The sequence below is a fragment of the Nipponia nippon genome, unplaced genomic scaffold (assembly GCF_047370975.1).
Source record: "Nipponia nippon isolate SJK-2023a ecotype South Korea unplaced genomic scaffold, ASM4737097v1 scaffold_9, whole genome shotgun sequence".
NCBI classification, from domain to species: domain Eukaryota; kingdom Metazoa; phylum Chordata; class Aves; order Pelecaniformes; family Threskiornithidae; genus Nipponia; species Nipponia nippon.
The window spans coordinates 35,587,697-35,610,164 of record NW_028262413.1 but is presented as its reverse complement, the minus strand read 5'-3'; the positions used below and the strand labels follow the sequence as shown (position 1 = coordinate 35,610,164).

General features: G+C 38.3%; 2 protein-coding genes across 9 annotated transcripts in view; both read right to left on the bottom strand.

Moving 5' to 3' along the window:
• Nucleotides 1-12,065, bottom strand: part of MYO5C (myosin VC) — a 36,768-nt gene extending 24,703 nt beyond the window's left edge. The window contains exons 1-13 of the mRNA XM_087745328.1: nucleotides 11,908-12,065; nucleotides 8,469-8,579; nucleotides 7,382-7,547; nucleotides 6,975-7,119; nucleotides 6,408-6,564; nucleotides 5,720-5,863; nucleotides 4,705-4,786; nucleotides 3,996-4,103; nucleotides 3,341-3,447; nucleotides 2,441-2,706; nucleotides 1,920-2,001; nucleotides 1,421-1,561; nucleotides 166-291 (exon numbers count right to left, since the gene is read on the bottom strand). Of these exons, the coding sequence (XP_087601454.1) occupies nucleotides 166-291; nucleotides 1,421-1,561; nucleotides 1,920-2,001; nucleotides 2,441-2,706; nucleotides 3,341-3,447; nucleotides 3,996-4,103; nucleotides 4,705-4,786; nucleotides 5,720-5,863; nucleotides 6,408-6,564; nucleotides 6,975-7,119; nucleotides 7,382-7,547; nucleotides 8,469-8,579; nucleotides 11,908-11,934 (1,662 nt within the window). The 5' untranslated portion in view covers nucleotides 11,935-12,065. The remainder of the gene's footprint in view (nucleotides 1-165; nucleotides 292-1,420; nucleotides 1,562-1,919; nucleotides 2,002-2,440; nucleotides 2,707-3,340; nucleotides 3,448-3,995; nucleotides 4,104-4,704; nucleotides 4,787-5,719; nucleotides 5,864-6,407; nucleotides 6,565-6,974; nucleotides 7,120-7,381; nucleotides 7,548-8,468; nucleotides 8,580-11,907) is intronic.
• An 890-nt stretch (nucleotides 12,066-12,955) lies between these two features.
• MYO5A (myosin VA) overlaps nucleotides 12,956-22,468 on the bottom strand; it is a 103,971-nt gene continuing 94,458 nt past the window's right edge. For all 8 annotated transcript variants that reach the window (XM_087743869.1, XM_087743871.1, XM_087743874.1 and 5 more), the window contains 6 exons: nucleotides 21,728-21,817; nucleotides 20,833-20,983; nucleotides 19,703-19,985; nucleotides 18,685-18,859; nucleotides 17,221-17,301; nucleotides 12,956-16,326 (listed from right to left, as the gene is read on the bottom strand). In XM_087743869.1, the coding sequence (XP_087599995.1) occupies nucleotides 16,174-16,326; nucleotides 17,221-17,301; nucleotides 18,685-18,859; nucleotides 19,703-19,985; nucleotides 20,833-20,983; nucleotides 21,728-21,817 (933 nt within the window). In that variant the 3' untranslated portion in view covers nucleotides 12,956-16,173. The remainder of the gene's footprint in view (nucleotides 16,327-17,220; nucleotides 17,302-18,684; nucleotides 18,860-19,702; nucleotides 19,986-20,832; nucleotides 20,984-21,727; nucleotides 21,818-22,468) is intronic.

Sequence of the window (22,468 nt, the reverse complement as noted above, 5' to 3'; positions counted from 1 at the left end):
GGCAGTATTACCAATAAATAAATAGTACTATGTATTGAAGATCGATTTTATAAAAGTTCCAAACAAGTGTGGTTAATATTTCCTCTATTTCCTGCGTTTGTTTCTTTTCTGAATGAGCTACTGCTAGAAACAGGATGAAATAATACTGGGTTGTTTACACTCTACCTTATCAGCAAAGTGTTGAATGATGAACGACGTGTTTGACATCCTCGGCTTTTCAAAGAGTGCATTTTTATTGACGAAATTATTATATAGCTTTTGAAGCCAGTTTTCATCTGTTCCATGAGGTAACTGTAAAAATGAGGAGGGCAATCTCTTTAACAAAGCTCTGTTGGACAGTTAAAAACAGCAAAACTGCTTACTAACAATACTGTCTGAATAAAGCATCTTCAGTGTGTTACAAGGCCTGATAACAACCAGTTTTTGTCTTTACAGACTAGCCAGTGGCTCCCTGTAGCAAATCATTTTAAGAAAGAAGGTTGTATTAATCCACAAATTTACTGACTAGAGTTAATTTTCTGATGAGTCATAAATCATTTTGTCCTGAGAGGATGTTACCTGCAATCAGGGACAATCTGATCCCTGAAAATGCTTACGAGCGGAATAACAGATAAGCTAATGAGTTAGGGAATATTCCCCAGTTTCTCCCATGTTACTCCATGGTTTGGATTCTGAGAAGTACAACTTGTCAATATCACCAAAACACCTTTTAGAGACCATTTTAACAGGTCTTACCTTTCCCTGCCCTGTTCTTCACTGACAAAGCTACTTCAATAGGTTCGGAAGCCTAAGGGAACTACATGTACGTAGAAGAAAAAAAAAAAAGATTCAGGAATTGGTACAGTCAGGATAGAGCACAGAGAAAAAAAACAGTAAGACTGAAGAACAAAAAGCAAAGATGTAAGTTTGGTGCATTCAACAAGAACTTAGAAAAAAGGAAGGGAAGACTGTTTTTTTGTATAAAAATTAGTGATTCATGTAAAAACTGAATTGTAGAAATATTGGTGGACGAGACCCCTGGAGACTGGGTAGTTGAACTTCCTGCTCGGAGCAAGCCTACCACCAACACTAGATCAAGCTGCCATTGGAACTCAAATCCGGAAAGTATCCAAGGATGGGGATCCCACCGCACCTCTGCTTAACCTGTTCTAGTACCACACTACCCTCACAGTGAAGAAATCTAGTTGCTGGGTTAGCTTCTAGGTAAGAATCCAGTTTTAGGTTCTTAATTTAATAAGAGAAACATAAACTAAGTGGCTTACAATTAAAACTAACAAATAGAGGGCAAACATTAATGTTCTTTTTATGAGGAAAATGCTCTACTTCCCATTTAGAAGGGCAAAATATGAATTACAAGCCCAACTTGTAAAAATCTATATAGTTTTTTATGAGCTCATAAATACAAGAATTTTTAAATTACCAAGCATTCTTCATCCAGAAGCTCTAAAATTCCCATTTTAGCTTCAATAAGGTCAATGACAGGCTGGTTGTCATAGAAGTCTATTAAAGTCCATGGGATATCTTCCTTCATATATTCTTCTTGTTCAAGTTTAAAGACATGCTAGATATGTGAAAATTATGAAAATGTAAGGTTATAATTAAGGAAGAAATTATATGCAATGTGTGCATGTGTGTGATTGTATATATAAGATATACTACAAAATATATAAATATTTTGTTTCTACTACAGGTCTGCCTTGTAAGAAAAAGTCAGAAATTTTCATTTGTATATATATGTGTGTGTGTGTGTGTATGTATGTGTATATACAGAAGTAAAATATTTTTATCTATTACTGGATAGCCATTATCCAAAAATATCCATTGCTCAAATACAAACAGCATTTGCTAATATCCATTACTAATAATCTCAAAACTGAAGCAAAATAAGATAAAGAACTGTAACAAATAAAAGAACATACCAGGTTAAATTGCTGCTGCAGTTTTTCATTAGCATAATTGATGCAAAACTGTTCAAAACTGTTCACATCAAATGTTTCAAAGCTGAAACACATGTCAAATAAGAGAAAAAAATCCCCTGACATTTAAATACAAATGGTAGTACCCCTGTAAGACTTTGGAGCTATCCTAATATTTCTAAGAAAATTAAATAGCCATAAGACTAATGAAGATGCTAAGGCATTTCAAAACTTCCCTAGAAGTTAGTTACCAGATACAACAGAGCTAAAAAATCCAGACTTAAATCTAAAAGTATCGTATCGAAAGTTAAATTTAAACCTCATTCACAAAAAATACTAATATTTATAGTTGCTGAACATTTCCACTACTCTGGATGCTAACGAACTTACATGACTATGACCTTTAGTAAAAACAACACCCACCCACCCCAAATTCATGAGTAGCACAAATTGAAGAGAGTCTCTTATCAACTCCAAAGAAAAGGCACAACTTAATGCCTCCGGAAACAAATTTACTTTCTTACCCATAAATGTCCAAAACACCAATAAAAGTATGTTGTTTGCCAGGGAACTGCAAAGCTTGGTTAATTCTTTCCACAATAAAGTCAAATAAATGAGAATAGATCTTCTTTGCCAGAGCATCCCTTGCATTAACAGCCTGAGCTCTTGTCATTGGCTTTATTACCGTCTCTGAGGTAGTGATAATCTTTCGGTGGCACAACCATTGTGCCATTTTGTCACAGTTTAAATCCAGAAGTTCACAGAATATATTCAGATGTTTATCTTCCAGCTTTAAAGAAGATAAATAAATATTATTAGATTACATTTAATACTTTAACTGTTGTCTAGACAGTGAAATCCTGGCACCACTGACATCAAACTATGACCTTTATTTTTACATAGGCAAGGGGCTCTGTTCACTTTTTTGTCTGGCAAAATATCAAGAGCAGCTAAAGCAAATAATACTGGATAGAGCTCCTGATATAGGAGAGAAAAACTTAGACTGAATGAGATGCTGTGGACTAAGACACTGAAAGAAAAAATTACTTTAGTCTATGTTTAGGTGCCCTTGCTTTTTAGACTTGCCTAGTCTGCTAGGACACATTCTGAGCAGCTTTGACAATGTTCTGTTTCCTGTATCCTGCCGACAGTCCCAAATGGCTTTTCCAACAGCTGTGGATCAACTGGATGTGGGGTTCTCTTAGCTACATTTTGCCTTTTGTTCAGGCTTTCTGAACTTGGGCACAATACACGATTCGCATAAACACTCATTGTGATTCTATACAGATGGAGAAATCTGTCAAGCTTAGTATACCAGATTTAATGCTGCTCTGAGCCCCAGATAGGAGAAAAACTATTGCTAAAGGATTTTTTACATGGAATATAAAAGAAAATGTTGGTATCTGAATGAGCAACTTCCTTACACTGATGGATGACCTTTCATCTCCAACAGCTGTTATTTCCACATTGCCTAAGTGTAGAATTGCTGCCAGTATTTTAAAAACATCCATCTGAAAATCCCCCTTCAGATCTAAAAAAAAAAACCAAACATTCTTGATTATTTTAAATACTCAGAAACAGTAAAATTAATTAAAATAGTACAATGCTGGATTATTTGCTTTGCTGTGTAGCCAAAAATTGTATAGCATCTCTGCAGACAACTATGCAAAGCCTTGGTTTTGCCTACTTTCTGCCTGTCTGATCTCATGAGAGATTAGGCGTAAATTCCTGCACCTTCCCAAGTACCAGCTCAAGTCTGATTTGGCTTTCACATAAGCCATATACGGGCAAAAAAGCTTCCAATTCCACTTCTGTCACAGCATGTTAGCTTCAGGGCCAAGACGACTGCAGCCCTTAGTGATTTTGACCATTAACAATGAACACCAATTGCTAACAGCCATTTGCTCTTGCCTAGTACTTAAAACAGACCAACACTGCAATGGATAAGCTATGAAAGAAATTATTTTGGTAATTACTACTAAAGTTTTGGACATTTCAGAAACAATCCACTTCTGCCAATTTCAGAAAAAAGAACCCAACAATTTTTAAGTCTATTGAAAGGTATCCCCAAGAATTTACCCAGTAAGGCAAATGTCTTCTGAGTCTCCACCATATTTGCTCTGTCATCAACTCCTTCTATTACTGTGCTGCCACCCATTCTTGTGTAGTTAAATTCTTCTGCACTTCCTGTAGATAAAAACCAAAACTTGTAATGCTGGAAAATTCAGGACTGGGGATAGCCACTTGTTAAAGACTCTTGTAACACCAGAAAATTAAAGATGCTGTCAGATGACAGCTCTTCAGCAATGAGCTGGAGGTCCTCTTTTTTCTGAGAGAAATCCACGTGCCTAACTCAGTCAAGCTGACACAAATTAGTATGCATAATTCCTAACAATCTTAATACTTGATCTAACAAACAAACAGGAATGAAGACTGAGTAAACATACACCTAAGGTCTGCTGCTCCCAGGTGGCATTAAAGCTTCTCTGTAGATAAAGGAATCAAGCCCCTAAACTGTCATTATGGTATCTGTCACTACATTATTAGTATTAGAATACGATTTTCAAAGACACTGAGGTACTTGATCATGCGTTATTCAAGTTACTAGGGATTTGCTACCAAGTTCAATACAAGCAGGATTAATAGCTAAGTGACTTAAAAATGGAAGTCTCATTGTAAGTCTGTGAGATTTATGCTATAAAGCACTTAACATCCTAGCACTTGAGAATCCGATCTTCAAAATACTGCACTGCAAAAATGAAGAGTAGGTTATTTTCTTGAGACCTACCCAATTTAAGATGCTTAAATTCAGGTTGCATGGCAGATGCACACAACTGATAAAATATATGGTAGTTTCTCTCATTCTCGGACTGTAAATTAAAGCAAAGAATACCATTACAAAAAGAAAAAAACAAAACCCAAAACAAACAAACAAACAGAAAAACATTCAATATTCAACACTACCGTAAAGAGACAACGGTACTTCAAGGCTAAATTCTGCTGCAACGTATTTTGGCATAGAAATTGCCCAATATTAAAATGGCACATCGTAGACTTCAACAAGAGCTTTGGAAGTGATAAATTCAAGTATACTTTATTTCCATTACTGATATGCTGAGTTCTTTCCCCAGGGCTGTTACTCTAATAATTTCTTCAGGCTGAACAACCATCTGCTAATAAGAACTGACAAATACTGTAATGAACAACTGCGTAGGAGTGCCAGCTGAAATGCTGCCCCATGGTAACTCGGAAAACTCTCTATTTCCAAACCATCCTTCAAGCACCAGATATATAGAAGTATTTTTCATAGTACTTAAAAAGTTACAATACTGCTAAAAAGCAAAACTTCATAAACACAAGTTTTATAAAATTAAACGCTTTCTTTAGAGGATTATCCCAGTTATGGTCTGACACTGTAATGAGTCGCATGCAATAAGCTCTGGCCTTATAAATTTGCAGCCAGTTTTTTACCGAGAGTCCCTTTCCCCTACGTACACTGTTCCTTTCCAGATACAATTGGCACGTGTTACTATCGTGACTGAAAGTCACAGATTTCTCAAATATTTCTTGCACTTATCTCAGGGAATTTTTCCTGAGATACATCCTCCACTTAACATAAGGAAGAACATGGAATAAATTAGTTTCTTATTACAAAAAAGATTAGCTCCTATTAAAAAATAAATCAAATGCTGATCAGATATACTATTCAGAACTTCACGTAACATATTCTATATGAAACTAGTAAAGGATAGTACATTAGTAGCTATACTGACATTGACTGGTTTTAACTTTGTTTTACCCACCTGAAAGACAACCCTGGATTTCTCAAGCAGGTATGTTCTCATGTTAGCTCCAATGATTTGGTAACTCTGATCAAAACTGATTTCAGTGTATTTTCCAAATCGACTGCTATTATCATTCCGTGTAGTTTTTGCATTGCCAACAGCCTATGAAAATGATGAACTTTTAGAATTTGTTTTACTAGCATCTTCCATAACTTTCTCAAAACATGATTCAATTACAAGTTCCTGAAATCTCAGGTGCTCAAGGATCAACCTCAGCATTGAGCTGTGAGATTTAAATTTTGAGGCCCAAATTTGAAAATAAGCCTCAAGTCCAATAGTATAACACTACCTAAACTGAGAATTAGAGAAACTACATTTTTCCCACCGTAAGAAACCTTAACCATATTCTACTGTTTATCTTGTTCAATATTATTTTCCCATCATCTAATTAACAGGACGCGGTCAGATAAAACTCTGGAGGCAAACTAGTGCCTCCAAAGGGCTACTGGTAAATTAGGCAGAACCTGAGTGCTCCTGAAGCTAACTGCCTCTTTCCATCGGTAACATTCAGAGGCTAAACTTCTAATTTAGATATCTAACTCAGGCAGCTAAAACATCCCTGAAGATTTCAAACAAAGATGCTCAGCAGCTCTCAGAATTCTTTCCTTGATGAGTACAGACCTGACAGATACTCTCTGAAATTTACCTCGGTTATCGGATTGGATGCCAGTACTTTGTCCTCCACATGTGCATTGCTGCTTGACTTACTCACAGTGGCAAAGTATCTCATAGTGTATCTTGCAGACACAGTCTTTCCAGCTCCTGATTCTCCGCTGACTATAATAGACTGATTTTTGTTATTTCTAAAACCAAATAGTCAGACAGTTTAAATCAGATATGTCTAAAATGCATGTATAAACGCAAGAATTTTATATGTGAAACAACTGTACGAAAACACAACTGTGCTCAACTCTCGTATCAGTTCCATCTTTCATCTGTTCTTCTCTTTTACTCCTCTTTGGTTGTAACCTCTAGGCTGATCTCATTGCTATTCACTCAGCTAAGACAGTGTTTTGCCCCTCATCAAGAATGAAAACAGTTATGAGTTCTAGAAATTCCTCAGCTGGTTAAGGAATTACTCCTCCGCTAGTTAAGTTACCCATTCAAGGGTATTCTTAATAGCCAGTGGCATATACACAAATTAAATTATAATTAACACTGACTGCCACTGGACTTCAAGTGTTAGTTATAGACTTTAAACAACATACTGAACCTTGCCATCTGCTTGTATGCTTCTTCTGCCACAGCAAATATATGCGGATCCATGTCCCCCATGTTTTGCCCGCTATATGCATGGATAATAGCATCTCCATATATAGGCAACTGTTTATAGGGGTTTATTGCAACCAAAATTATTCCTACAACCAAGTGTACAAAACAAAAATAAAACATATGTTAGTTCAATGAAAACTGGCAACAACAGTTAAACTGATACAAAGTTGCAATATTTTCTAAACTAGGTAGGAGATCCTGATCAACAAACAAGTACTATACTCATACAAAAACTTGAATGAGTTAAAATACACTTGTGGAAAACCTTACTCCCATCATATTGCAAACTAACCCAAGATTCTTTTTTTAAAGAATTTTTTTTTAAACCTTGCATTTGACTTTGCTTACCACTATAGGTGTAGATAAGCTTAGACTCCACAAAACGAACTTTAAGATTGTGTAGAACGGCTGGTTCATGGAGATAACTAAGGGCAGTGAGATCATTTTCACCAACAAGTATGTCAGGATTTCGTAGGGGTGGCAAAGCAGTTGGATCAACAGGGTAATTCAGTTCCTGTCAACAACAATGACTTGAAATATCATAAAATGTATTATGTTTGGATAAACACAAACTGATGTTCTATCTTTACACAAAGTTACTGGGTTGATGGAGTCCTGTCTGATCTTGTATTTCATCAATTCCATACACCTCACTGAACTTAAGGGATCTGGAGATCATGAAAGTAAGATGGGGTTCTTCATTGTTTATTAAAAAGAAAGCTACATTCTCTTTATTTACAGTATTTTGTATTGAAATCTGTAAAAATGAGGAGTGTGTTGAGCTCTCTAAACACATGCATATTTCAAGTACAGATCAAAATGGTATACCAGCTGCAACTGAATGAAAGTAAACACCTGGTCAGAACTTAAGAGAGCTCTAAAACTATCCTTACTTGCAACCCTTCAGTTTTCTTTATACAAAATTTAAAACTCACTTCTGTTTCTTTCAACAAATCCATTTAATCATACATTTAATACTCGTCTTTACAGAACAGAAATGCAGAAATACTATTTTCAAAATATTACATCTGTAAAGAACTCAAATACTAAAATTAACAGATCTTACATAAAGCAACAACTTTAGGGGAAAAAAGCAACAGCTAGCTCTGTGAGAGATAACTATGCCCGTCTTGCACTTCCGATTTACTTCAACTTAAGATGAGTTTCAGTGCTTGTTTCAAAAGTGAAGTGATCTTTCTTCTTTGAGGTATGTGTTCTATCCTAATGTGATACAGATAGTAGAATTCCACTCTTCATATTGTTAGGTAACAGCTGTTTACTGTACAAATTTCAATACAATAGAATTCTGGTCACTGCAGGGTTAGCATAAAAGAAAATATAGACAAGTCATTTAGATCCTGTAATGGTGAGTCCCATGTTTCTACATAAACATATCCCAGCAAAACCCACAATAATTTAAGGCTTTTCTCCTTACAGTTCCATCTTCTAATTGCACATGGAGAAAACGGTCTCCAGCTTTGTAGTTTTTTGTGATTTCTGCAGACTGCCAAACTTTTTCATTATCAGGGATCCAAACCCTATTGTACTACAACAGAAAAACAAGATAACGGTTAGCTTAGCTATTAGCATAATACCAGACTAGCATAAAAAGATAGTTTTCAAATGTCAAGTGCATCATAAAAGCTGAACTGGATGCCAGGACTTTTTGGGATTATTATTAGCTCTGACCCTTTCAGCGGGCTGTATTTTTGTGTTTTAGTTATTTTTTATTAAAGAAAAAAAAATTGAAAGCAGACTCATTAATCTCAAACATCCTTGTTCTACTCCTGTTTGGTGCAAAAACTGACTTTATTTTTTAAAAAAAATACACTTAAGGCAGAGCCCTGATTTCTAGGAGATTTCAAATGAGCAAGTACCAGAGTAAGCATCTCACTTCGCAGAATTTCAACAATCACTTCCCTGAATTCAAATATAGGATACCGAACTTAGAAAGCATTTTGCCATGGGCAGAGATGTATACACAAGGACTGCACCGTTACCTTTCTTCTAACGGGACTGAAGTGCAACCTCCAAACAACATCTTCCCCTGTTCTAGGGTGAACTTCAAAGACTACCAACAGGTTTCTTTCTTTACAAGCAATCATCTGGCTTAGCTGAGCTCAGTCCCAGTAAGGTACTTTAGCTCTGCCTCAGGAAGAAAACATCTTTCCTAAAAGCACTTCTTTCCAATGGAAGCAGATGAATTGTAATTTCCTTTTAGGTATTTGAAGAAGTATAAATGAATGTAAATTACGCTCTTCAAACCACCTAGTTCTCCTATGCTGAAGTTAAAATGCCGAAGCATTAGCAACATCTTTAAATGCTCTGCCCTAGAAGCTATAGGAAACACCCTAGAAGCTATAGGAAACAGCATTCCTTAAAAGGGCATAACACAGCTGGCAACCTCAGTAAGTCAGGATTTTCTTTGCTGATGTGGAGTGTGTCCTTCTCGTCCTGCCAGGGTTTAACAAAGCAGCATCATCCCTAAAAGCCTCCCTAATGCATCAACTATGCATTAATAGATACTGGTTTTAGTAACACTGAAATCACTGCTGTTCAGGGATTTGCAGTTTGAGATCACTTCTGACACGTGACCATCTTCCTTAAACCTTGGTGCAAAATATTTTTTATACCATATAGCGCGTATCTCAGATGGCAACGAAGATAACATTGAAGACTATATTTGGACATAAGGAGAGGACAGGAGGAAGGACAGTGATACCAGAAAAAAAGCCTGAAAATCAACCATGCCATATAATCTTCTTCCAGCATCTTTCTGTTTTGATAGCCAGAACCCTTCATTTAATTCCCCTGCCCTAGCTATATTCATGGTCAGTTTAAACCAACTGTGTTTAAATAAACCCGTGAGAACTGTTGCAGCTGCTTATTTGAAAAATTAACATTAGTCAGGGATTTCATGAAGTGTTAGCATACCCACAAATACCTTGGAGACTCATACACCTTCTTGCTTTGGTCTTGCAGCTGTTGGTTTTGGCACAAATGACTTTTTTCCTCTCAAATTTGGAGGAAGCCCTGGAAGGTCCATCAGATCCTCAGAACATGAGGGTCTCCACCCCGAGAACCCCACTGAACACACCGCCAATGGTGGGTGCCTACAGAGGTCCCTACAAACAGCATTGCACCTCAACAGTAGCTTTCTCTACTCTAACCCCTGAGGATCAACACCGAACAATTTAGGGTAAGAGGGACTTTTGCAGGGATGTCCTGCAAGTTAGCTTGGGTTGCTCAGTGACCTCTCCAGTTGAGTTTTCCGTATCTCTAAGGATGGAGATTGACCTTTCTGGTCAACCATACACCAACCTCGCCTGTATGTCAGATGATGAACGCTAATCGAAACCTCAGCTGCTTTCATGATACCTTGTTGCTGATGCCTTCAGCATGATGGATTTTTTTCACACACTATCCAAAATCACAAAGACCTTCTCTAAACAACCCCAAACCACTATGATAACAATGTTTTTATCTATCCGACCAAAGGAAGAAAAACCCAGCTTCACAAATATCTATTTAATGGGCAAATGAAAGACTTGGCTAAATGAAATCCGTTTTAACTTTGCTTTTTCCATGTGTATCTAAGTATAAATTGACTTTTGTGTCATTCCTACACTACGCTGATTTCCTGGCTTATAAAAAATACTTATCTATTCACAGCTGTTAAATTGAATTCTTTATTTGCTGTTATTCTATGTGAGTCAAGAATATCGCCACCAAACAGCCTCAGGGGCACGTAGCCTGTTCCCACATAAGGAGGTGAACTGCACTAGGTCACGGACAAGAAAAGGAGGAAAAAGCATGTGATCAAAGTACTGATTCTTCAGAAAAGGTCCCTGCAGTTCCAGGAGCCTCCATTGGCAAACGGACCCAGCCTACCAAAGTTCGCTTTCTCCAAACCCTGCCTTGCAAGTAAACAGAAGAGAGTTTGCTCATTTTCGTATCAAGTTACACCCGCACTCCTTCCTCCCCTTCACCTGCCTGACATTATTCCTGATTAAAAAGCAAAAACAAAACCCATTTGTTCTTTCAGCTGCTCAGAGTGTGCTACTAACACAACAATTGAATAAATCCCAGCGCAGAACAAGGCTAAACAGGAGTTTATTATGGCAGGTGCTTTTGTGATAGAAGAGATACAGGCTTATAAATTAGTAACATATGCATGTTACTTTCGTTATTTAAAGCTCAGCAAACAAGTCCTACCTCACAACACTGGTGACTACAGGAAAAGTGGGAAAAATTGTGCAAAAAATACAGCAGCCGCATTAAGGAGGAAGAATCTTTGCTTCAGTGCCAAGTTCTGCAAACATATTCAACATTTGCACAACAAAAAGAGCGAGCACTCCACGATTAAGTGGCCAGGGAAGTGGTGTTACGCTTTAAAATGGTCTAATCGCTGGCTAGCACATCAGAGACCTACACCTAAACACCAAAAGTCTCAAAAAAGAAGGATTTCTCTCAAAAAGCAGCAGTGTTTCCCCACGCCGCCCCGGGATTTTACAGCCGCTCGGGCGGGCGCTATCGCAGCTGCCCGGCACAGGTGATGCGCCCTTACACGCAGGGACGCGCTCCCTCCGTCAGCCCAAACCAGCGACCTCTGCCAGTGACACAGGCGGCTCGGCGCGTTCACGCACCGCCGCCGCAACCCCAGACAGCACACAAAGCACGCTCCGGCGAGTGTGCCGTTACCGGCCTGGCCTGGCCTGGCCTGGTCTCCTCTCCCCTCTCCTTCTCCTTCCCCTCACGGGGCGGCCGCCGCCCCCTCAGCGGGCGGGGGAGAAGGCGCCCCCGCCTCCCCTCAGGCGGCGCGCCCCTGCCATGGCGGCCCAGCGCCTCTCAGGGCCGTTCCCCGCCCCGCTCACCTGGGTGTAGAGCTCGGCCAGCGCCATGAGGGCAGAGCCGCCACCGCTCCGGGCCCTCCGCGGAGAGACGTGGTGCGGCAGGTTCCGCAGGTGGCCGCGGCGTCGCGGACCGCCCCCGGCCGCCGCCCCCGAGGCGTGGGGAAGCGGCGCGGCCCGGATCCCGGGGCTGTCCCACCCGGGCACGGCCCTTCCCCGCGGAGGAGGAAGGCGGTTCCCCGCCGTAGGCACAGCTGAGGCGCTCCGCTCCGCTCCCCCCAGGGACCCGCCGCACCCGGTTACAGCATGTGTGGGGCTCTTCATGCACACGGCTTGCACGCTTGCTCCTGGGGTATATAAGTATAGTGGAGATGAGTAGTGGTCCCGATTATCATATACAGGTACAGGCCTTAAACTGATCCTGGCGAGTGATCTTGGGTACGTCTTTAGGGATTAGGAATAATGGCCACTCTAGCTGCTGGCGGGCTCGCGAGGGGAGCCATTCCTCACTCATCAGGGAAAAACGTTAATCGCTGTCCTAGATAAAAGGCCATCAAGGAGTTTCTCTAACAAACTTAGATAAAAATAAACAACTCAGCTTAGTAAATGCATCCTTAGGGCACTAATAGGTGTTATATTTAAATATCCTTTATGGAAAGAAGATTTGAATAAAGGTAGTCCCCGGTTTGGGCAGGTGGATGTATGCCCGGAGGCCCACCAGCCCTGCCTGCCGGCCTGCCTGCCACCAGAGAGCTCTCATGGGAAAGAAGACAATGTTTTAGCAAAGTACAAATCTTAGTTCTTATTTCAGTAACAGTTAACATTTGGTGACAAAATATCCTAACAGAAGTGGGTTATGTTGAACAAAATATTTTCCAATATGCACAGGAGTTCATAGCATACTGTCGGTACCTGGGTGTGCATTTACACCATCTTCAGATTTTAACCGACTGCCTTGACAGGCAACACCAAGTCTGCCTTGAAGGTAGAGGGAACCTGTGTGATCGGCTGGGGACTATGCCAGCACACAGCTTACGAACAACCAACCAAACAAGCAAACAGAAACCCCAAAGCAAATCTTACAGTTGTATTTTTATTTGGACATTTCCCAGTGATAGCTATTAGGCTACAGTTTTTATGATGCATACATTTACTAAGTACAACATCAGACACTACAACAGATCAGCGCTCAGGTCATTCTGACAACATTTTGGTTTTCATCTACGTACTGTAGTGGCATCGAGTGAAAACCTACGTTTAAAGGCTTTTATTTGTCACATGAAGTATCAGCATCTTAAAAAAAACAAGTGTTTACTCATAGTTTTCGTATGGTATTTGAAATGTGTTCATTTTAAATCACAAATTACACAGACCTTCAAATTGCAAATGCTGGTGTTTCCAAGTTGGGAACAAATGTTACTGGACAGCAATCCACTTCTCAACACTGAAGTTGATCCTATTTTTTCCTGTGATAGAATAGATTAATCACATTTAACGGATTTAAGCACTTTCACATTCCATCCCAGATTGAAGTCTGAGAAGCAATTTTTCAGAATTTGGATAGAAGACTGTGTCCTAAACATTAGAATAAAATGATCACTGGAATAAAAATACACCAAATTGAATGAGGTAATTATTGTGCAAAATCTCTAGAATAACTGTATATAATTCTAAGGGGTCATTGACAAGTATTTTTCCAGCATCCGATAGAATCTATCATAGTAATAGATAATAAATTAAAATATAAAAGATATGTCCACATTAAAAGAGCATAACAATGATTCAAAGGAAAAAAAAAAAAAGTTGTTAAAATAATTCTGCATTATATTCCATGGTTAAAGAGATATTAGTCCTAAGGTGAAAGATACTATTATACTGACACTAAAATTTTACTTCTGAAAAGTGCATGTAAAATACTGCCATGTAAAATATTAGAGGAATTACCAATTACACATCTATTCCAACTTAAAAATATTTTCCTTTAAAACATGTCAAGCAGCATATACTTTTAATGTGATATAAAAGTAATACTAGTCAAACCACTGAGTTTAAGGATAATACCTATAAATTACTAAACACTACTTTTTTTAAGGAAACAAGATACAATAAGGCTTTTTACAGGTAAACAAACTTAAAAAAATAAACAAAATTACATTTAGGCATACATTTTCATACACTAACGCTTAAGTAGTGGATACATTTCCTGATCTACAGTATGAACATACTGCAATGCCAATTGTTTGTTTTTCAATAAGAGAAAAATTTTGTAGGTCAGCATGTTCTCACGTATTTTCTTTCCTAACCTTGTTACTGGATGTGAAGGCCTTCCCGTTACATTCTCACAAGTACAGTACCCCTAGCAGTCCGACAACTACATTATACCTTATTTGGAGCCACTTAACAGTAGCCATAGTTTCAGAAATCAAGTCACATTTGAATAAAGAGTGTTTGGTATACCATGCATAGGAAAACAATCTACATCATTTAGCAAAGATCATTCAAAACGTTTATGCAGTATTAGGTTCTTGGAAGTACTGCCATGATCCATCAAACATAATATGGGGCATACACATTTGAAAATAAGACGACATGTACATCTTAAAATCATACTGACAAAGTTTAGGGTGTCTTCACTACCAATTTTAGCAACCATACAAACAGCATGTCTACCTCTCAAGACAAGCACAACTGAAATGTTTCAGTCTGCTTAACAGCAAGTTTTTTCCTGTGAGTTTGCAGGCAAACAGATCAGTACCAAATAGTCTAACAGTGTACCTCTAGATTATTTCTCAATATTTTCAAAGAAATTAATGTTAATGCTAAGTTGCTAATTATTATAATACATAAAAAATATTGCACAATGCAATTGAGCAATGAGTGTGGCTTTTTTTTTACATGTATATTTGAGCCATACACTACAAACTACCTGTTTTAAAGTTCAGAACTGGAACGTTCAGCCGGGCTTCTGCACTTACATTACACATTGTGAAATGTGAATTCTGTGTAGCAGACCCAAGACGTGTGAGACAGAAAAATCTTTCCAATAAGATGTGCAATATCCAAAATAACTCAGTTTCTCATTATGCACTCTGGATCTCCAACCATTAAATCAGCATGAATCATAGTCTAATGACAGCATCGTAGTCAAAACCTACTTAACGTTCTTGTTAGTCAGCCTTTCACAGAATGAGAGCCTTGGGCTACTGCAGAAATTTTCTATTAAAGTTTTTCCTCTCAAACTCCAGCATGAAAGAATACCTTTTTTCCTTTCTTTTTAAGTGGCAACAAAACAAAAAAGATTATACTCAAAATACACACTGTCATCTCTGGGGTCTACAAATAAAGAAGAACAGTAGACAGACTACAAAACCTAAATAAATACTAAAATCATTACTGACTTCTGATCATTGGCTTCAAGATTCTGTATTTTTAGCTAACTACTTTTAAAAATAACTAAACGTGTAATTTCCAGTGTGCTACTTGTGCTTAGTTACCATTTTCGTCTACAGGTGTTATTTGATACCATTTGCAAAAATCCAGTTAAAATAACAGGCTGAATCGGACTGTAAATAAGGTTGACAACAAAAAAAGAAATATCTTATTTTTAGTGCCTAGTGTCATACTGTCATACATTTAAAAGAACACAATGTGCAGCAGCGATTTAGTATGCTTGGTAAACCACAGTACTAACAAATGAACACCTAAGTTATAGCATATAGTGAGCTATAAGACTTATCACTAGAATTTATGTCAAACCGACATAAATAAGGAAGTGGTTTAAGAAATCATTTTATATATTGCCAGTTTGTGTTTCTCCATTCCAGTTTTCACAAATTAAATGTAATAGGCTCCCAAGTGACGGTGTATTCTACTACAAAATGCCTTACTTTCAAGTCTTCCATGTTCAGGACTGTGACTGTCCCTGTTGGTCCCTGCCTAGGAGAAGATTACATATGGAGTTTAATTTACACTATTTAAATATGTTACTAAAGATCTAAAAATGTCTCTAGACAGCTGAAGACACAATTTTTGTCCAAGCCCGATTTCCATATTCTGGAAATGTATGAATCAGCGATGTCCTCATAAATGCAATGACTGAACACAAATGCGTATCTTTCTATTAGCCTTCAATCTGTCGTGCTTTTATGTAGTTTTCCAGCTACTTTTACTACAGATCTGGGCATATATAGACTGTTCAGAAAATGTGTTTTCAGTAGCTCACTATGTTTTAACGGGTAAAGGTATCAGGGAACTGCTTCTCCATCTAACACTGACGGTACATCCTTGGGATCAGACACGTGATATGAAGCCCAGGCCCAAGCTGGCTGGGATCTGAATGGTTTCTAATGCCAGAGAGGATGGATTAAATGGAAAAGTAACAGGGAAGATGTGTTTAGCATCCATGAGCAACTGAGGAGAGTCCTTCCTGTCTCGCAGACGCATCTGCAAAGATAAGAAAGTGATTACATTACCAATTAGCCACTTCACTGGTGATAATCATCTTGCAAAGAGGCAGTAGTTCATCTGTGCTTACAGATACACATGCGTGTACAGACACACACTCTATGCTAACTTGACCGGACACATTTGCAACAATTGTGCCATTAAACTGTAGTTACTTTCATCATTTTCGGCTTTGTGTATCTTCCCCTTACAATGCAATCTGAGGATATTTAGATTACCTGCAAAAAGAAGAATTTGCCCATTATCTGGTAACTGCATTTTTTCAGTCAGTGGAATGATGGTTTTATCTCAGTTCTACCTTCCCAATCTCCCTTATCCTGCTTGTAATGCAATTTGACTTCTAACAGACCAGAAAGACCATCTTCGTTTCTTTTATTTTGCTCTACTGGCTGCTTTTCTTTGGAGTTTTCAAAATGTTTCATTTTTATCAATATATATAAAACTAGAAGGGCTAAATGAAGAACTTCGGAATGAACACAGGCCTCAGTTTTCACAGCAGTTGGAACTTCTCATGCAGACACAGGTCTGACAAAAGAAAATTTGCATATATAAATGTAACCACTTGAAAAGTTGGCATACAAGTGTGTTTATATACACAAAGATGCATAGGCACAAAAAACTCTTACCTTCCAAAAATCTCATACGTGCTGACAGGGAAACTAACATTTTCATGCAAGTCCGCAGGCAGTAAATTGTGATTGCTTAAAATTTTAAGGCTGGCAATCACTTTTTCAACATAGCTAAGAAACGACAGCTAAAAAGCCTAGTTTCCTTCAGATTCCTGAATGTATTTGAGGATACGTGCTATTTTGGCTCATCAGAGGGTTTCTTAGAAATAGTGAAATGATTTTTGATGAAAAGATATAGCCATACCTGTATTGTACGTATAAATGATACCAAGACTCTCTCTTCAAACTCATTAACTGGAGTATACAAATTCAGAACTTTTACAATCTGTGAAGAAGAACAACCATGCTTAGGTTCATTTTACTGATGAATCAACAGATGCATCCATGGTTACTAATAATATACTTTTACAATTAGCTATCTTAAAAAGAAAATTCTTTACAAGTATTTGTTATTTTTTGCTTTATTGATTCATACAGAATTCCATCACCTGCTTAATGTTATACAACTGCCTCCTTCAGAACACGTGTTCTTTGGAGGTAGAAACTCTAAAATCCTACAGGAGTGTGGAAAATGCCAAACTATGGAAAAATCAGATGAGAAGTAACTGACTGTGTTCCTACATCATGCTGTATTTCTCTCCCTAATTCTCACCCTATAATTCTGACCTCCTGTAGCTTCCATTCAAGAGAGTCTTACGACTTCACTATTTTTCAAGAGCGTGAGCTATTTCTCTGAAAATAGGGCTAAAGTGACTACAGGAAAGAACAGCAACACAAAGACTTTACATAATAATATGGGTTAAACATGTAAAACTTATAAAAAATTCTCTTGTTTACATGATTCCCCTTTAAAAAAAACACAACACTTTTTAACAAAGTTAAAACACTTGACGCACGTGGAATGCTAACTTCTTATTTCAGTACAAAACTAACAGATTTTCCAGCAACGTGAATTACTAAATCAAAACGGCTGTATCAATGCAACCACCAGTGCCGACACCATTGTGAAAGAAATGGAGAAATTTCTTCCTTTTCCTGACGAGAATGTCCAGTAATCACCAAAAATGCTTGGATCCAGTTATTCCTGCACAAGCTCTATGCAAATGTAGCACGATTTTAAAAAGTGCAACTTATCTGTACAAAATCTAAGCTTTCATAAATAGAAGTCTTCAGCTGTTTCCTGAGATACACTTGGCTGAGCCTTGCTGAGGCTAATGGGTACAGTAACTTAACACTTTTGTTTGCAGACCCTGAGACAACAGCTCTGTGTGAATTGTCCATTAACTTAACTGGATACCAACTCTGATGGCAGAAAGATAATTTCCTAGTATCCTAGGCAGAGTTGCCTGGAGTACAGAGATGTCTTAGTGTGAAGAGTTTTCTCTAAGGATTTTCACAAACTGAGAGACTATGTATAGTACTACACACTGCACAATCTATTGAGTTTCCTCTCATTTGGTCAAAACTTATCTTGAACATCAGACCTCAGAAAAGATCTGGTCCTTTTTTTATCCCTCCAATTTAATCTGTTTTAGTTTAAGTAAGAAAGTTGAAAGAAGTTTACTTTAGTTTAAGTAAGAAATCTTCAAAACAAAGTAAGAAATCTTTGATCCATGGGCGACAGCAATGCAGGCAGGCACAGCAAACGCCAACAGAGCAGAGAACTGCTCAGAAGTGACAGCAGAACAGACAATGAGAGTTTGCTTACCTGGGCAGTAGTCAGTGCATTGCACATTGAACAAATGGCTTCTGCATCTTCATCCGTTTTCTTTTTTACTTGCAACAACTGTGCAGCCTGGATGAGGGGTTCCAGTGTTTCTTTAGCCCCACTATTCATCAAATTTTTATCACGTAGCCATTCTTCCAGTTGACTCACATTGTATCTGTACAAAGAGGTAAGAGTATCAAGACATTAACGCTTGATTATGGCTAAATTAAAAGCATGTGCAATTTCTCTTTCCCAGTGTTTCTTCTCTGTCCTTACATGTTTTTCCTTCACACTTGTCATTTCTTGTAATTCTGTCTCCATACTGTTTCCTTCTGATCAAGGCAGGAAATTTTCAGTTTCAAAGCAGTTAGAAACTATGGCCAAAGACATCCACTAACTAGCTTTTTCCATTTGTTTCTGTTCTTATTAATTGCAGGAACGTGACAAATATAAGAAGAAAGGCAAATGAGATTTTGTCCATGCAAATGTACAGTGAGGCTTTTCAAGTTTACTTTAAGGGACTGGAATGCCTGGGCTGAATTTCCTGGCATATGCCAGTAGAATGCATTGGACAACTGATGCCAAAGGCAGGAATAGAGTAAGATGGCTTTGCCGCAGGATGCAGCAAACTATAGTGTGGGTGAACACAGCAGGTGTCCACTGAGCCACCAGCATACAAAGAACGCAGCAGGCATGTTTGTTATTCTTCTCTAAAAGCCGAGAAAGCAACTACCAACATTTCACCTACAGTTCTGATTCCTACTTGATGATGAAATACTTTTGTTTTGCTTCTACCACATTTCCTTGAAAGCCAGGTAGGATTTGGCCTAAATTAACCAAGCTCTTTTTAACTGAACTACTCAAACTCAGTTTAACAGCATCTGCAACTGTTTGCGTGTGGAAAAATAAATATTCAAAGTGTATCTGCTATTCCATCAAAATGATGTTCACCAGTGTCAAGAGTTCACTAAGATTTCCAGCAGCACATTCAAGAAAAGTGTAAAATGAGCTCTCCCACCTTATCTGCATTCCTTTGCTCCATGAACACATGTCCTTGCGCAGGAGAAGATTATTAAGCGTTACAGCCCCAATGATGTAGAACATCTGCTTGACAACCTGTTTGATCAGCTCTGGATCCATTCCGTGCTGACACATCACTGAATGGAAGGAGTTCAGCTGCCGAATAATGGAGTCCAAAGTGTAAGTTCCTTCATCAGCAATGCTGGATGTTCTCTTCCGCAGCCCTGTTGGTTTCACCCCTGAGACACCTTGGATAGTCTCATGCTCCAGCATTCCTGAAACTGCATTTGATTGACAACATTATTAAAATGACTGAAAATTCCTATATGCAAGCATATTGTGCAAGACAGCAAAACTTAGTATTTATACAGAAAGAGCAGGCCGAGCTTTCTGCTAGCCACCCCTTGCCATGATTTCCAGCAATTCTCTGTGTCCCACTATGTTCTACAAAAGCTAAGCTTACAGGGTTTGTACAAAGATTCCAGCGTGTCTCTTTGAAAGGAAGGTCTAACTAGCTCAGCGAAATACTTTTTTCCTCCCACGGTCATGTGAACAGCAGAGTCAGCAAACCAAGAGCTGTTTCATTCTTCTAAATGGCGGGATCGGAAAGTATAATGAAAATTTGCGTGAGAGTACTGTCTGACAAGAAAAATGAAAAGTACTTTTACATGAAAAAAATCTCTCTGAATGTAAGCTTCATCAGTGCTAGCTACTTCATTGCTGATTGCTGTCCATAATGACAACCAGCCATTTGTCTCCATATCCATTTTAATTATGAGTTATCATGTAATTAAAGTCCAGTTTTTCCACGGGATATTGCCCAACACACTGGGCAACCAACGTCAGACCGTCCTAACAGTTTCCTCCTGTAAACGCGTGATTTATGACAAGTATGAATAAGGTAAATTGATTTATTCTGTCACTGCCAGAAGAACCAGCCACAGTTTAGTTTTCCCTCTAATCCAACCTGTCCAATGTAGTCCTTGTCATCTATAAACAGAATACCACAAGAACTATTAATAAAACTCTACTGGTGAGGAGCGAATACAAGATATAGCATATTACCACCATCACAGTTTTCATTTTGGTACTACGGTGTGAAGTTTAAGGAACTCAGCTTTCCCTTACCAATCATTGGTTGCAGAATGTTTTCCAACACTCGGACAAGTTGTTGGTAGATCTGAATAGCCAAGTCACTCAATACTTGTCTGTATTCAGCTAAATCAAAATTAGTGAGGCAGTGTTCATTTTGACGAGGTGTATTATGCTTCATAAACCCCTGAATTCATAAAATAACAGAAACAAATGCTTCAACGGAATACAAAAATATTACACAAAACCAGTACTGATATTTTTTCATGCAACTGACAAATAATACTTCCAAAATAATAGTCAGAGCTCCTCAAAACTTCAATTTGGAAGTTCTTCTGATTGATGCTAATGCTAAGATTTGCTTTTCAATTTGACTTGTGCCACATCTGCTTCCTTGACTTGCAAACTCAAATATCTGACACAGGCACAAACTCTGCCAACTTTCTGGCAGGTAAGACCCTTGCCTCCCACTCCAGCATGGGCATTCTCACCTAACCATTTATAGCCAAAATCCCAGTTAAGCCTGAAGAAGAAATTATGCATGCCACAGCCTCCAAACATAAGCTGGTCTGTCATACTATGGTTAAAGGGCTTAATATGGCCCTTTTTATAGGAATTTCAGTGAATCATTACTAAACACCATAATGACCACAGCTAGATTCTTCTACTTAATGTGAGTTGGCACTTTTGGGAGCATAATGTCAGCCAGCCTCTGGGCCCCCAGCCTGCAATAAAGGGAAACCGGTTCAAATCTCATCCCTCCGTGCATTCCACTGACATCATCACCATTATTCCAAAAAGTGCAGCTGTTTTAAGAGATTTAAGCTTTGGCTAGATATCGAGATATTGAAACATTACAGGAATTTGTTAAAGAGCAGTGCTCACAATAGTATTGTAGAGCAAAAGAAACCAGAGTAGGAGCACCGCTTACCTCTTCTCCACTATATTGCTTCAAACAGTGCAAAAAGCGGCAGGTGTTAGATAGCCAGAAGGACACCGTTTCAAAGTCATCACCTCTTTTCTGAAGATAAAAACAAACACATTTCAACAAAGACTGGTAGGAGGAATAAAATAATAAAATGTTAGATAAAAAATTAAACACTTAAAATCTACTTTCTTGTAGCTGCTCAGATTCTGATGTTTTGCAAAACTTTGTGTATTTCAGTAACATATTAGAAAAGCAAGGTTTTTGACAAAATACCATTAAACACCCTCCCTGTTTTCTGTAATGTTTTTCAAAAACTTGCAAAATATGATTTCCTCCACAGATACGATCTTTCTGTATTTTACACACCCATCCTAACTGCTCTGTGCAGAAATCACAGGGCAATGTGACTGTATTCCTAAAATATGCATTCCGCGGCACAATGACTCTTGTGAAGAGCCCAACACGGAGGATGGGAATCACGCAGAGCCAGCAGGAGGAGCAGAGAACAATTCTGTTTCCGTGAATGTCACTTACAGCATAACCATTTTGGCAGCCTGATATGGAAAACAAATAAACCAAAAAGCCCTTCTCACCAAAGAACATAGAATCCAGTATATGCTGAGTAATTAAAATTTCTAGAGTTCTGTAGCATGCACTCCATTCACCTAAATGTGTCCAAAAGTTTCTATGAATATCTATGCTCCTACAGGACTGTTTACTATCAAAACACGTAGCTTGATTAAA